Here is a 16,574-nt window from a genome sequence, read left to right as displayed (position 1 = left end):
GGGACGACAGAGGACGAGATGGTTAGACAGTATTCTCGAGGCTACAAACATGAATCTGACCAAACTGCAGGTGGCAGTGGAAGACAGGAGTGCATGGCGTGCTCTGCTCCATGGGGTCACGAAGAGTCGGACACGACTGAACGACTAAACAACAACAACATTACTTCCCTTGATTTGCAGCCTAGCCTAGCTTTAGCTTTTTGCTGCTGCATCACACTGTTGACTCGTGAAGTTTTTTGCCTACTAAGGCCCCTCAATGCTTTTTACATGTACGAGTGGCAAGTCGGGTGTCCCCTGCCTTATATGTGTGCATCTGATTATTTTTTCCTAAAGAATAGAACTTTACATTTGTTTCTGATTTTAAATTTGCATTCGTGTTTATTATAGATAGATACTGTTATAAACCACTTTGGTATTTTTTATGATATAGTGGTAATATACATATTTTCATAAATAAGAATAGGATGGTATAGGGTTCAATTTTGTCCTCTGCTAAACCACCTTAGACCTCAAGCAACACTGGCAGGAATCTACTCAGTTTTTTCTGCTTTGTCTCAATCTCTCAAGGTAGATTCTTCTTCCAAACCCATGAATTTTTCAGCATCAGTCAGTTCTGGGTAGCTTCCTCAAAAACAGACACAGGAGATGCGATAGCCGTCTTCAGATAGCTACAGGGAAGATGGGGGAAGCTTGTTTTCTCCTGCTCTGGAGGGTAGGACTCGAACCAATGGCTTCAAATTACAAGAAAGGAGATTCCGTCTAAACATCTGGGAAAACTTTCTGACAGCAAGAGCTGGTTGGCAGTGGAACAGACTCCCTTGGGAGATGGTGGACTCTCCTTCCTTGGAGGTTTTTAAGCAGAGGTTGGATGGCCATCTGTCATGGATGCTTTAGTTGAGATTCCTGCATTAAAGGGGGCTGGACTAGATGACCCTCGGGGTCCCTTCCAACCCTATAATTCTATGATTTTCAAAATAACCTTTTCCAGTGTTCTAGTGCTCATCTCAGTGATGAGCTGCAAAACCTCTCTCGCGTCGTTAAATTATGTAAACTGTTTTGCATATTACTTATCTTAATGGAATACTACACAATGCATTATTTATGGTGTTTTCCCGTCACCTCTTTCACTCATACACTCATTTTTGTTGGGGTCGTTTGCCAGCAAACCACCTGGACTTCCCCCCGAATGCGCACTCGGCACATGAATGTATGCTCCACCGAAGCACTGAAACCCTTGGCTCTCTCAGGAACACATGTATGGCACATGCATTTTCAAAAAGATACATGTGCTGCTAAAATGGTGGGGTTTTTTTTAAAGATGGACAGTCTACTGGAAGCATGTCAGAAAGGGCAAGACTGATAATGCATGCCGGCACTCAGTTTGCTGACAGGCTATTAGCACTTTGGCACAGTGAAGGAAAGGAGGGGCATCGCCGCAACAGGCCTACTTGCATCCATTATAAGCCCCTTCCTCCATGCATACAACACAAAAGCAGGATTCTCGGGCAATTAGAGAAAGCTCCCTTTGGGAACACTTGTATACACAGGAACATTTCCAGACTTTAAAATGAATGTGCTTAAGTCCGGGGCAGAGCTTGCTACGGCAATCACTGTCACACAAACACACTGCATTCATTTGTACCTGTCAGAACATCTGAATGGTGTGTAGAAAACCCACTGCCAGCCCTCTTTTTATTTGCGTTATGTTTTTCCTCCTGTTCCAACATACTGCATACAACCACTAACAGAGAGAATTCCATGTACATTGCATTCCAATTACTTTACTTTTTTTCTTTTCTACTAGAAAAGAATCATCTAGTCTCCAACCATGTTTTTTTTTGGGGGGGGGGGAATGAAATGGGTTTTAAAGTTTTAACAGATGCACCACTAATATCTTTCAGTGTGCACCTGTTAAACTTTTAAACTCAAGACCTACGGTGCTCCTTTTCATCCCGTCTTTCTCACAGGCCTGTCCCAGCAGACTGAATGGTGTTGGCAGCCCCTGGAAGCAAAATTCCAGCTACTCCAGCCTAAGGGAAGGCAAGGAAGGGCAGCTTGCAAAATTAACCTTCAGGGAAATCAGCAAAAATATCATGAGCTCCTCCTATTTTTAGAGCAAGCATGGTTGATCATAGACTTTCATCGCAAATATATTAGCTTCTCGGAGCTGTGTGTATTCACAAACAAGCACAACAGGACACAACATGAATACAAAGGAAAATTTGTGAAATTGCAGGCTGCAATTCTGGACGACGGCTTCCGTTACTCAAAGGCATTAGCCAGTGGTTAGGGCTGATGTGGCTGTAAGAAATGTAAGGCTGGCAGTGGAACTGGAGGGCGTAGCAATTCCTAGCCTAATTGCAAACTTGATGTGGCATATTGCTTTTGCTTCTGTGAGTAGATAAGATCATAAGACCCATCCGCAGGCAACCGCTGGAAGAAAATCTTCTCCACCCCCCAGAAAAATAAATAAATAACGGATACACAACAGGTAACGCCCCGTGATTGGAGAAGGAAATTAAGCAACTTATGACAGAAGTCAATGAAGCAACATAAATGAGGGAGTCGGTGTCCAAAACACAGCAGTTTTTATTCCAAGGAGCACAAATCATTTCCATTCAGACAAACAAGTGTTGTCATTCTTCTTCTCCAATGCGAAGATGATCAGCTGCAGTTTTCGTCTACACAGCTTGAAGCCAGCAGGTTCAACTGAGGGCGACGGAAGTGATCACACCTCTGTCAACAACTTGTTCTCTTTACAGGCGTGGTTGCTGGTTGGAATAAAGTTGGAGTATTTTGCAGATTCTAAATCTTCCGCCTCCAGGAAGTCTGATTTACTGAGTGTCTGGCTGCTGTCACCTTTATTGGGCTCCGAAGAAGGAGACTGCTGCTGTCCGCAAGTGACGTGAGTATAGCGGGACTGCTCCTCCTGGTCAGTTTCTCGGTGGTAGAAGTAGTTGAAGTTGGAGACGATGACAGGCACAGGAAGGGCGATGGTCAGCACGCCGGCAATGGCGCACAACGACCCCACAATCTTGCCCCCAATTGTCATTGGGTACATGTCTCCATAGCCCACCGTGGTCATTGACACTACTGCCCACCAGAAAGCATCTGGGATGCTAGTGAACAAAGAATCCGGGTCATCGGTCTCAGCAAAATACACGGCGCTGGAGAAGAGGATCACGCCGATGAAAAGGAAGAAGATGAGGAGGCCCAGCTCCCTCATGCTGGCTTGCAGGGTCTTCCCCAAGATCTGCAGCCCCTTGGAGTGCCTGGAGAGCTTGAAGATGCGGAAGACCCTGACCAGGCGGATGACTCTCAAGATGGCCAAGGACATGGCTTGCTGCTGGCCTCCGTTGCTGCTGCCCTGCGGCTGCTCCTTCTTCTGCTGCTCCTGAGCCAGCTCCGTCCCCAGCGTGATGAAGTAGGGGATGATGGCCACAATGTCAATGATGTTCATGATGTTCCTGGAGAACTCGGGCTTGCTGGGGCAGGCGAAGAAGCGCACCAGCAGCTCGAAGGAGAACCAGATGATGCAGAGCGTCTCGATGAGGAAGAAGGGGTCGGTGAAGAAGGGGCGAGCGCTCGACGGCGGGCGCACGGGCGAGGGGGTCCCTCCGTCGGGCTGCAAGGAAAGCAAGTCGTCCTCTGGCAGCAGGTCCCGGGGGGGCTCCTCTCCGTAGCTGCCGCCCTTGCTCTCCAGGCGGAACTCGGGCAAGGTCTCCAGGCAGAAGATGACGATGGAGATGAGGATGACCAGCACGGAGACGATGGCGATGCCCCGCGCGGGCCCCGAGCTCTCCGGGTACTCGAAGAGGAGCCACAGCTGGCGCTGGAAGGGCTTGGAGGGCAGCGGCTTCTCGTCCTCGGCGATGAAGCCCTCGTCCTCGCGGAAGGCGCCGATGGCCTCCTCGCCCAGCTGGTAGAAGCGCAGCTCCTCCACGAAGAGGTCGAGGGGCACGTGCGCGGGCCGGCGCAGCCTGCCCCCCGACTGGTAGTAGTGCAGCACGGCGTCGAAGCTGCTCCGGCTGCGGTCGAAGAAGTACTCGTTGCGCAGCGGGTCGAAGAAGCGCGCGCGGCGCCGGGGGTCGCCCAGCAGCGTGTCCGGGAAGGCGGCCAGCGTGCGCGGCAGCGTCTCGAAGCGCAGCCCGGACACGTTCAGCACCAGCCGCTCGCCCCCGACGCCCGGCGCCTCCGGGGAGGAGGGCGGCGCCGCCTCCTCCGCGCGGCCGGGGGCTCCCCAGGGCGCGTCCTCCGGCCCCGCCATCGCAGCCCCACCGAGCGCCCTCGCTGCGCCCGCCGGGCTCGCTCTCCGCCCGCCCGGCCGCCCCGTCGGGGCTCCGCCCGCCTCCTACCTTCGCGCGCCTCCCAAGGATGCCTCGCCCCTTCGCGGCTCCGCTCCTCCTGTTGCTGCTGGCGGGCTCCGGGCGCGTCTGGCGCTGGCTAGCTCCTCGCTCCCCGCCGGCGCTTCTTCGGCTCCTCCTCCCGCTGCTCCTCCCCGCCGCTCTCCTCCGTCGGACCGGCGGCACTCCGCGCGCCTTTGCGCTGCCCGCTTCCTTCCGCGCGCCCACAGGCGGAGGCGCCAGGAGGCCATCTATTCGGACCCCGGACCAGGATCACCCGATCTCCCCGCTCTCTCCCTCTGGACCAGGCAACGCAGGTGAGAGCTGGGCAGCAGTGGCGTAGCGTGGGGGGTGCAGGGGGGGGCGGCCGCACCGGGCGCAACATCTGGGGGTTAGGGTTAGGGGGCGCAAATCCACGGGTTAGGGGGTACAAATTACTTGACTTGCCCCGGGTGCTGACAACCCACGCTACGCCACTGCTGGGCAGCGTCGCTCCCTTTGTTCTGGCAAAATACAGGACGGGGCGGGGCGGTAGGGGCCGATTTTTTTGTTTCATCTGGTGCTGAAAGTGACTTTAAAGCAATCCATTACCGTCTATCGCAGCCTAACGGGATGACCCCTCTGGAATTTGTCGCGTGTGCACACACATACACGTGAATTTGTATTTACAGGTAGGTAGCCGTGTTGGCCTGCCGTAGTCAAAACAAAATTAAAAAATTCCTCCCAGTAGCACCTTAGAGACCAACTAAGTTTGTACTTGGCGAGGCGATTGTAAGAGGAGCTGTTTGTGCAAAGGCTACCAGTTGCCAAATGACCTTACTAAATGCAAACAGAGGCTCCTCACTGGTGAGGCAGCCGGTGCACTCTGTGCATGCTCATGCCCTTCATTTCTGAGGCTTACATTTCCTCCTCCTCTCCTCATGTCTGTGGGAGGAGGTTTGCAAAGAGGAGGCATTTGCCCACCTGAGTGATGGAAGTGGCGCCTGGCAACCTTTGCTAGCCCCCTCCCTTGCTGCTTCACGGCTTGCAGGAACAGGGCAAATGAGGGCACCTTGGAGGTGGCTCAAAAAGAAGCAGGGACTGCTTTTGTTTCTTTGTCCACCTGCCTTTTCACTCTAGGTCAGGCTGGGAGAACCTTCAGATGTTGTCCTACAACCATCATCACTGACCGTTGGCTCTGCTGCCTGGGGCTGATGTCCAACATCTGGAAGACCACAGGTTACCCATCTCCTCTTCTGTGAGGGGCAGATGTAAGGGCTGGACCCAGTGATCTGAAAGTAGGTGGGGAAGGAGATAAAGGGAGAGCGAGAGAAGCAGAGACAGGAGGGCAAGTATTAAATTGAAGCTAACTAAGGGGGACATGGGTGGCGCTGTGGGTTAAACCACACAGGCTAGGACTTGCCGATCAGAAGGTTAGCGGTTTGAATCCCCGTGACAGGGTGAGCTCCCGTTGCTCAGTCCCTGCTCCTGCCAACCTATCAGTTCAAAAGCATGTCAAAGTGCAAGTAGATAAATAGGTACCACTTCAGTGGGAAGGTAAACGGCGTTTCCGTGCGCTGCTCTGGTTCGCCAGAAGTGGCTTGGTCATGCTGGCCACATGACCCAGAAGCTGTACGCCGGCTCCCTCGGCCAATAAAGCGAGATGAGCGCCACAACCCCAGAGTCGGCCACGACTGGACCTACTGGTCAAGGGTCACTTTATCTTTAAAGAGTGAGGAGTCTTGAGCAGAGATGAGAGGAGCGAGGGGGCAGGGCTTAGCAGGACATCACACTGAAGATGCCCTGGCTTGATGTGGTTCAGGAAGAAACAATGTGTTTCTTTAGCCAAAAACATGCCAGACATAGAGATGATTTTATACCGGACAAAATCAGTCAACTCTTTTGTTGGGCTTTGTACACACATTACAGAGCCACTTGCTCTGTCTCTGGTATGTTCCCATTGTTGCTGTGCAAAGCAGACTACACATGACATTAGCCACGATTCGTATATACCCTGTAGTTTCTTGAGAAATGCTGTTGTTTGGAGCATTTGCCTTCAAACCAGCTTCCATCCAGTTTGCGCAGGTAAGCCACAGTTGTGCTGTTTTGCAGATGACCCCTTCACTGAAGGGAGTTCTGTGTGGGGAAACAAATCAGGTAATTAATGCGCATTGGGTGAAAATTCCCCTGCTCCCTCTCTGGTGTGTACACCAATGTAAAAAACGGAGTTGATATTCAGCAGCGGGAAATGACCTTGAAGCATTTTAAACCAGTAATTTGTACATAGCCTTTTTCTCCTCCAGAGGGCATGGTTAGAGATACTCAGTCTTCTGTAAAGAGACTGAGCCATAGCTGGAGACAAGAGGGCTGAATATGTCATTGGAATAGGAGGACAAATATGTCAAGGGGTTGAATGTGAATTAAAGGCAGAAGGTGATAGCAGAGCGGGTAATGATTCAGAGAATGCTACTAGATCAACGGGATGCAGGTCACAGAATGAGCATGAAGTGGAAATGTTCTGTACATGAATGATGTTCCTTGTTGAAGGAGAGGAGGCATTTACCAGACAGAAAATTCTGCATTAGAGGTCAGAGATGGCTGAGCTCTTGATGAAGCCAAGATCAAGAGTGTGGGGGGAGTCCGTCCAAAGCTGAAGACTGAAAGAGGAAATTATGGAGAGGGGCTGGAGACAGCTGAGTGAAGGGATTCTCAACATAGTAGCTAAAGCCGTAGAAGACAGAATCGGGATTCAAGTTGACCTTAACAAATTAACAAAATTAATTACTGTTGGGACAAAAGAAAGGTTCTGCACTAGGCAGGAAAAACCAGATGCACAAATATAAGATGGGGGTCATCTGGCTTGCTAGCAGTACATGTGAAAAGGATCTAGGGGTCTTGGGGACCACAAGCTTAATATGAGTCATCAGTGTGATGCAGCAGCAAAAAAAGCTAATGCTAGGCTAGGTTGCATCAACAGAAGTACAGCCATACCTCGGGTTACGAATGCTGAGGGTTGCATGTTTTTGGGTTGCAGACCGCGCCGAACCCAGAAGTACCAGAATGGGTTTCGGCGCATGCGCAGAAGCACAAAATGACATCATGCGCAGAAGCACCGAATCACGTCATGTATGTGTGCAGACTTCAGTTCGTAGCTTCAGGCTATGAACTCTGCAGGCTGCGAAAGTGCCTTCCACACGGATCACATTCGCAACCGGAGATATGACTGTATAGTGTTCGGATCAAGAGGAGTAATAGCAACATTGTATTCTGCCTTGGTCAGACCACACCTAGAATACTGTGGCCAGTTCTGGGTGCCACAGTTTAAGAAGGATATTGACAAGCTGGAACATGCGTTGTTGTTCTTGTTGTTGTTGTTGTTTAGTCGTTTAGTCGTGTCCGCCTCTTTGTGATCCCATGAACCAGAGCACGCCAGGCACTTCTGTCTTCCACTGCCTCCCGCAGTTTGGTCAAACTCATGCTGGTAGCTTCGAGAACACTGTCCAACCATCTCGTCCTCTGTTGTCCCCTTCTCCTTGTGCCCTCGAGGGCATTCAAGATAGCCAAGGGTTTGGAAACCAAGCCTTATGAGGAACAATTGAAGGAGCTGGGTGTGTTTAGCCTGGGTTTGAGGAGACTGGGAGGACATATGCTACCCAATACGTTTCCGAGCACAATTCAAAGTGTTGGTGCTGACCTTTAAAGCCCTAAATGGCCTCGGTCCAGTATATGTGAAGGAGCGTCTCCACCCCCATCGTTCTGCCCGGACACTGAGGTCCAGCTCCGAGGGCCTTCTGGTGGTTCCCTCACTGCGAGAGGCCAAGTTACAGGGAACCAGGCAGAGGGCCTTCTCGGTAGTGGCGCCCGCCCTGTGGAACGCCCTCCCATCAGATGTCAAAGCGATAAACAACTACCTGACATTCAGAAGACATCTGAAGGCATCAGGGAAGTTTTTAATATGTGACATTTTAGTGTATTTTTCATCTTTGTTGGAAGCCGCCCAGAGTGGCTGGTGAAACCCAGCCAGATGGGCGGGGTACAAATAATAAATTATTATTATTATTATTATTATTATTATTATTATTATTACCCATCTTCAATTATCTCAAGGGCTGTCATATGGAAGATGGGGCAAGGTTGTTTTCTCCTGCTCCAGAGGGCAGGACGCAAACCAATGGTTTCAAGTCACAAGAAAGGAGATTCTGACGAAACATCAGGAAGAACTTTTTGACCATAAGAGCAGTTCAACAGTGGAACCGACCACTCGGGAGGTTGTGAACTCTGCCCCAGGAGAGGTTTTTAAAACAGAGGCTGGATGGCCATCTGTCATGGATGCTTTAATTAAGATTGGGTTGGACTAGATGATCCTTGGTGTCACTTCCAACTCTTCAATTCTATCTATCAGTGGCGTAGCGTGGGTTGTCAGCACCCGGGGCAAGGCAAGTAATTTGCGCCCCCTAACCCGGGGCAAGGCAAGTAATTTGCGCCCCCCCCCCGCTGCACTGTCCCTCCCCCAGATAGTCCCTCGCTCTCTCTCCGCACCGCACCACACGCCTGGCACCCTCCCCTCCACAGTGGGCGGCGACCCAGCGGCTCGGATCGGATTCACACAGCCAGCACTGCAGTGAGAGAGAGTGAGTGAGCCAGGTAGGGGCAGAGAGCTGCGACTGCGAGCACCCCCCCCCCAGATGTTGCGCCTGGTGCGGCCGGCCCCCCCAGCACCCCCCACGCTATGCCACTGCTATCTATGACTCTATGTCTTAAATGGAGTTTGAAAGAGAGCCTGGCGATCAAGCTAGGGCAGAAACATAGATACATGTTATGCATCAGTGGTGGACAAACTCTTTTTTTTATTACTTTTTTATTCAAAATTAAAAGAAAACATATTATCCAGAAACATATCATCCTTATTTCCCCCCATTTTTCCTCCCTCCCCCTCCCTCCCCCCACAGAACCCACCCACCCCCGACGTCCCTCAGGTCCAGTCTTTGATTTCTCTAAAAATGCTGTTTTCTGCATGTTACACAGTTGTATAGATCCTCAAACTATTTAAGTAATAATTATCAATAAAAAGTGTGTGAATTTTTATTCAAAACCAGCTAAGGAGTCCAGTTCGCTTTGTTGCATCTTCAAATACTTTGTAAAGGGTTCCCATTCATCTTTAAAGTCACAGTTATCCTTGTCCCGTAGCTTGTGTGTCAGTTTTGCCAGTTCTGCATAGTCCATCAATTTTTCTTGCCGTGATTCTTTAGTTGGGGTTTCTTCAGTCTTCCATCCTTGTGCTATTAAAACTCTCGCGGCCGTTGTCGCATACATGAAGATGTTTTTCAGCTTTTTTGGCAGATCTTTCCCTACAATCCCTAATAAAAATGCTTCAGGTTTTTTAACAAATGTTAAATGGAACATTCAATTCGTTATATATCATTTCCCCCCCAAAATTTAATTACCTTACAAATCCCAAGTAGTGGACAAACTTTTCTAGTTGGCGGAGAGCCAAATTTGACACATGGGTGGGCATGCCCAACTGTCAATCACATATTGTCTCTGTGACATCATAGTGCCATAGAATCAGGATTGAAGAGTCTCCTCTTCTCCAGGCGAAACATACTCCACGCTGCTCTTTGAATCTCCAGTTTCCAGAGGTTCCAAGCTGCTCTTTAAGCCTTTGAAAATCAGAGGTTCAAGGAACAGTGTGCTTCCCCCTCCCAGAGCTAGTCCCACCCTCCCCAACTATCAGCTGATGGGCCCCAGCAAAGGAATAATCAGGAGCTCATTTTCAGTTCCCAGTTGTTCCCTTGAAGCCACAGCAGTACTTGCCCTGTGAAATATACTCGGAGTTGAGTGTGGATTTCATGCTCTTTATTCAGCTCATAGTAGTGAGGAATGAAAGTTTCCCCAAAATATCTACTTTATATACATTATTTACACAATGGGCCACACGTGATTGGCTAATTCTCGGATTCTCCTGTCGGCCAATCAGGTTGCGGATTCACTTCCACCTGGAGCTGGATTGGGTGGCTCCTGCGGACCAATCATACTTCTGCGTTGTTCTAGGACCAATCAGACTGCTGCATTCTGGACCCTATTGTTCTAGGACCAATCAGACTGCTGCATTCTGGACCCTATTGTTCTAGGACCAATCAGACTGCTGCATTCTGGACCCTATTGTTCTAGGACCAATCAGACTGCTGCATTCTGAATCCTATTGTTCTAGGACCAATCAGACTGCTGCCTTTTGGATCCTATTCAACTCAGTACATAACACCCCAGAACTGATGTCACATATGATGTCAGAGGTGAGGTGGGTATGGTTTGAGGGAAAAGGCCTTGCAGACCATATTGGACACCTGGCAGGCCAGGCTTGGCCTGTATGGTGGATTCCTGCATTGTAGGGGATTGGACTAGAATGACTCCTTCTATCCATACAATTTTATGAGTCCAAGTTCCCTGGCCCCTGAGTTTGGCAGGGGGTGGAGTCTAAAAGTGGCAGAATTTGGCAAGAAGGCCAACGCTGCTGCAGCAGCCTTTGGGGTGTGGTTTGTGGGAAGAGGGGCTTTCAACAGAGAACAGTAGCAATAGTGTCAGAGAAGCTTTCAGTGAGAGCAAGTAGCTGGGGAAACAATAATAGAGTTAAATAATACATTATCCTGACTGTGTGAATGCAGTGAAATAGCAGCTTTTTAAAAAGCCTTTGTTTACAGGGCAACTGGGCGCACAGAGAAGCGGACACGGAGCAATGGATCCAAACTACAAGAAAGAAGATTCCACCTAAACATTAGGAAGAACTTCCTGACAGTAAGAGCTGTTCGACAGTGGAATTTGCTGCCAAGGAGTGTGGTGGAGTCTCCTTCTTTGGAGGTCTTTAACAGAGGCTTGACAACCATATGTCAGGAGTGCTCTGATGGTGTTTCCTGCTTGGCAGGGGGTTGGACTCGATGGCCCTTGTGGTCTCTTCCAACTCTATGATTCTAAAGCACAATGCCAATGAGATTGCAGCCCCCTCTTATCTCAGTTTGTGGAGGTCCCAACCCATGTACATTGTTGTGGGTCCTGTTGACACTCCATAGCTCAGAGTAAGCCCTGATGGCAAGAGCCAGAGTCTTCCCCAGCCCCCCTACAAAAGTTCACCTAAATGTAAAGTAACAAATGGAAATTTGTTCCAGGGGACTGTGGCCCAAGTCTTTCAAGTGCTTAGCACCCAAGGTATCTGTCACCTACAGAGCCCTCTGTGGAGAAGTCCATGCATGGAAATCCATCTTTATAGATCAAACCTGGAGTCCAATGACATTTGCGCAAAGGGCAAGCAGCAGAAGTCCTCTGAGAATCATCTCTCATTTCATAGACACTCATGACAACTGGATGCAAAGTAAGGAATGCCAATGCTTTCAGCGAACTTTCAAAGACAAGAGGAGGAAATAGCTACAGATTGGTTTACAATTTAATTTTTATTTTAGTCCAAGGTTGAGGTAACAACGTGAAGATTCTGAGACAAGTCTCACTTTTGTGCCATGATAAACCTGCTCCTGTGCCTTAATGGGGAGACAGATGATATTGTCAGATGACTGGGATACAGCTCTACATAATTTATCCCATTACTCTTGTAATTCCTTCCCAGAGCTTTGAGAGAGGGATTCTTGTGCCATAATGGAAGTGTAATTTTTTTTTTATATAAGAAAAACCCCTTAATCTTTTATGGAAGGAGCACATGTCAAATGGCTAGGGGCTGTTGCATTTTTAATGCAAACTGCATATCCCAGGTTTGCTTTGAAATATTGAGAATGGTTCTCATACAGTTCTGCAGGCTAATAAAGATGCTTTGTAAATGAGGGTTCCAAAATAAGTGTACTGTATATTTTTCTCTTTGCAACGTTTAACCAGTGAATGGCCACTGCAGTTGTGGAGTAACCATTCCTCCATCTTCTTGTGTATATTGTGGGGATGCTGAGGGTGGCAAGAGAGGATATATTATTAATATCCTTCCTAACTTGTGCTAGCAAGTTTCTTCACTTAGCAGAGTGCATTCCCCTTCTTACGCAGCAGAGAGCTGGTTGCAAACTCGTGTGAGTTTCTTCAGACAATTCAATCTGGCTTGCTCAGATTATATTATATTCTAATACTCCTGGTAAGACCCCTTTGAATCCCTCCTAAAAGAATAAAGACACAACAGTCTTATTCATAAGTACTGTATTTTTCGCTCTATAGGATGCACTTTTTCCCCTCCAAAAATTAAGGGGAAATGTGTGTGCGTCCTATAGAGCAAATGCAGGCTGCGCGGCTAAGCCCAAAGCCAGAACAGGGAGACGGAGCGCTGCGCAGCGCTCCATCTCGCTGTTCTAGCTTGGGGTTAGCTGCGCAAAGCCTCTGCAGGGCAGCGGGGTACCTTCACCTTGAACGCACCTTGAACGCACTGAACCTATGGTCCGGTGCGTCCTATAGAGCAAAGAATACGGTAACAAAAAGTAGTTTCTACTCATGATCAGGCAGAGCTTTAGGCTTAAACAGGTTTACCCCATATGGGAGATAACCTGGGGGACTTGGCCTTTTATCAGGTCTGGAAAGGTCATGCCCACCTACCAGTCACATGCAAGAAAGGATGCTCCAGGTGAGGAGGAACAGGAAGTTCGACGGGCTGGACCAACACCCCCTGCATGACCACTCTAGCAAAACAGGTAATGTTGTACTTGACTGCTCCCAGTGGATTATACTGTATCCCAGAAGTTAAGAAAAAATGACTGGAGATTCTGTATGTGATTCTACATATATCTGCATCTTCTTTTTGGAACTTTTACTGATACATACATGTACTCTTGCCATTGGTGTGTGAGATTCATGGGGGAAAGGCACACTGAAGACCTCATTCTCCTTGATCCATAGTAGATGCTTCAAGAAATGAGGTAACTGAAGACCAGGCTAAATAGCTAGAGGTTATTACACATTAAAAGGGATTCAAACAGGCCCTGGACAGCTCTGTCCCTAGTCCCCTTCAAGGTTTTCTCTAACTTTCTTATGGATAATATGACACTCCTTCAATAGCTATTGTACCCCCAAAATAGAAGACCGAGGCCTTCTAACTGAGGCCGTTTCTCGGTTGGGGTCCCAAGAACCTGGGTCATAGTTCTGGTTTCTGGAGCACCTGCTCTGGGGGAGCTGGGTATGTGTTAGCAGATAAAACCAGAATAATGGCAGATTTCTAACATGGTGAAAACGTCAGAAACAAACCCAGGAAACGCAGAACTCCCCAAATCCATGGAAGATTTATTTGAAGAGAATTTCGGAAGGATTCCTACTCAGTCTGATTTTTATTTTGGGGGTAAAAACTGAAGGAAAACAAGTTTTGACTGTGATTCTCTGATTCAGGGTGGCATTGTTCTTTCTTCATATGCTCTTCACTGGAGTTAAGAGCAGAAAACACAAGTCAGTTTTAGACCAGATGTACCAATATGGACTGCAATGAGGTGTCATCTCCAGGCTAAACCACTGTTCCTCATAAGCTTGATTTCCACACCCTTTTCCATCTTGGTCACCCTTCTCTGCACATGTTCTAGCTTGTCATTGTCCCTCTTAAACGGCAGTGACAAGAACTGGACACAGGACTCCAGGCAGTCAGACCAAAGCAGAACAGAGTACTGCTGCTTTTTCCCTTGATCTAGACACTGTGTTTCTGTCAATGCAGCCTACAACTGAATTCACTTTCTTTGCTGCTGCATCACACTGATGGCTCAGGTTAAGCTTTTGGTTTACTAAGACCGTTAGATCCTTTTCACACATAGTGGTACCTCGGGTTAAGAACTTAATTCATTCAGGAGGTCCGTTCTTAACCCAAAACTGTTCTTAACCTGAAGCACCACTTTAGCTAATGGGGCCTCCAGCTGCTGCTGCACCACTGCTGCACGATTTCTGTTCTCATCCTGAAGCAAAGTTCTTAACCCGAGGCACTATTTCTGGGTTAGCGGACTCTGTAACCTGAAGCGTCTGTAACCCGAGGTACCACTGTACTGCTGTCAGGCCAGGTGTCCCTTATCCTATATTTGTGCATCTGATTATTCCTGCCCAAGAGCAGGAACTTACAGTTGTCCCAATTGAAAATCAATTTGTTAGTTCTGACCCAGTTTCACAACCTGTTAAGCTCATATTGAATCCCGATTCCGTCTTCTGAGGACGCCCATTTGGTGTCATCCACAAATGTGTTGAACGTCCATCAATTCCTTCATCCAAATAACTGCTCAGATAGTATAGCAGGGCATCTGTTGCTGAAGAAATAAGGTTGCATTCAATTTCTATTTAGGAGAGCCAATGCAAGTAAGTGTAAATGGTGTTTGACTTGGATCATTGAGGCAATGATTCAAATCCTTGCCCAGCTCAGTAGGAGAGCTAAGTCAGTCTCATCTCTAAGCCTGACCTACCTAGGCAAACCTAGACAGCATCTTAAAAAGCAGAGACATCACCTTGCCAACAAAGGTCCGTATAGTTAAAGCCATGGTTTTCCCAGTAGTGATGTATGGAAGTGAGAGCTGGACCATAGTGAAGGCTGATCGCCAAAGAATTGATGCTTTTGAATTATGATGCTGGAGGAGACTCTTGAGAATCCCATGGACTGCAAGAAGATCAAACATATCCATTCTTAAGGAAATCTGATGAGAAGAAAAGACTCCCTGGAAAAGACCCTGATGTTGGGAAAGATGGAGGGCACAAGGAGAAGGGGACGACAGAGGACGAGATGGTTGGACAGTGTTCTCGAAGCTACCAGCATGAGTTTGACCAAACTGCGGGAGGCAGTGGAAGACAGGAGTGCCTGGCGTGCTCTGGTCCATGGGGTCACGAAGAGTCGGACACGACTAAACAACAACAACCTTGAGAAACCATGAGGCTAAAACAGTGATAACGTCCATGTCCCCTTGAAGTGGGTAGGATACACTCCCTCAAGCTGTTGGGGGCTCTATTATTGGTTTTAGTGCCCCAGCTGTTTAAAAGTGTTTTTAAATTTTGGTTTTCATTTGCCTTTGTTTTAAATAAAAGGGCAAAGGATGTTCCTGGAAAGAGAGGAGCAGGGGAGAGCAAGTAGTTCAAGGTAGGAGGTATGGAGTTGGGAGTTGGAACAGGCTGGGTAATGGGGCACACAGCACAGGTAGTTACTGACTGTGCCATATGCCAGCCCCTTCTCCAACCTGGGGAACTGCAGTTGTCCTATCTGCCAGCCTTCAGGTCTGTGGTTGCTGTTGCTGAATGCCAGAGCAAGACCTCCCTCATCCATGAACCTACCCAGACCCTGAGATCATCCTCTGACTTATCCTATGTGGTGGGAATGTAAAAAGGTGAAAAACTTCTGGGAAATGATATTGTCAGGGAACTGGCATTGGAGCCAGAGGGAGAGGGAGGGCTCCAGAGGGATTCCGGAGAGCGTCCCGGGAGGGAGAGAAGCAGCACATCTTCTGGGGAAGGAAATCAACGTAGCACCAGTGGAGGAGGGGGGCAGAAGGGGGAATCGGCGAGGTGGCTCCAAGACTCCTCGCCGGGGACCAGCGGGGAGAGCACGGGTCCTCCGATGCCCACACCCTCCCTGCGCAGAAGGCTTCCGCGCAGGGAGAGTAGGTGGCGACTAGGCGTCAAAGAACTTTGATGCTGGAAGAAGTTCAAGAAACGCCCACTGACGGATTCTGCCAGCGATTGAGACAGCCACGGGTGAGTGGCTGTCCGGACAGGAAAGGTTCACTCAGGCAACCCAGCCAGGTGTTGGCACCAGCTTACGCACGAGCAACCCTTAGAACCATTACAGATATATAATGTGATGAAAAAAATGTTGTAATATACATTCATTAAGAAACCAGAAGCAATTTTACTGGGCATTGTAGCAGATGATATAAACAGAAAGGACTGTAAACTGTTTTTATATGTAATGACGGCAGCAAGAATATTACTGGCACCAAAATGGAAGCAAGAAGGACTACCGACGAAAGAAGATTGTAGGATGAAATTGATGGACTATGCAGAATTAGACAAACTAACAGGAAGAATTCGAAACCAGCGGGACCAGAGATTCACAGAAGATTGATGTAAATTTACGGATTATTTGAAAAGTAATTGTGATGACCAGATTACATTCATAGGTTTGCAAGAAGTTCTGTGAGGTGAATAATTTGAACTATTGCATAATTGGATAAAAAGGGAGGCATTAGTTAAGAGAATTAAAGGCAATATGAATTTAAGAAATGCAGAAGAAATGATATAAATGGAGGATCATCAGAGGTGTTGATAGAA

The 16,574-nt window shown here is 48.4% G+C and overlaps 2 protein-coding genes across 2 annotated transcripts in view; one reads left to right on the top strand and one right to left on the bottom strand.

The window, feature by feature from the left end:
• The window catches only part of AKAP3 (A-kinase anchoring protein 3), a 164,938-nt gene that overhangs the window by 118,172 nt on the left and 30,192 nt on the right, over positions 1-16,574 (top strand). The gene's annotated exons all lie outside the window — the stretch shown is intronic.
• On the bottom strand, positions 1,845-4,267 carry LOC310678002 (potassium voltage-gated channel subfamily A member 6-like; the record flags this gene model as incomplete). Its single annotated transcript, XM_083441271.1, has 1 exon — positions 1,845-4,267. One exon carries the CDS (start codon positions 4,265-4,267, stop codon positions 2,729-2,731), a length of 1,539 nt encoding a protein of 512 aa, XP_083297397.1. The 3' UTR covers positions 1,845-2,728.

This window comes from Podarcis tiliguerta, assembly GCF_965153285.1.
Source record: "Podarcis tiliguerta genome assembly, chromosome: 5".
Classification (NCBI taxonomy): domain Eukaryota; kingdom Metazoa; phylum Chordata; class Lepidosauria; order Squamata; family Lacertidae; genus Podarcis; species Podarcis tiliguerta.
The sequence above is the reverse complement of the archived record's forward strand: the minus strand, read 5'-3'. Positions and strand labels throughout refer to the sequence as shown.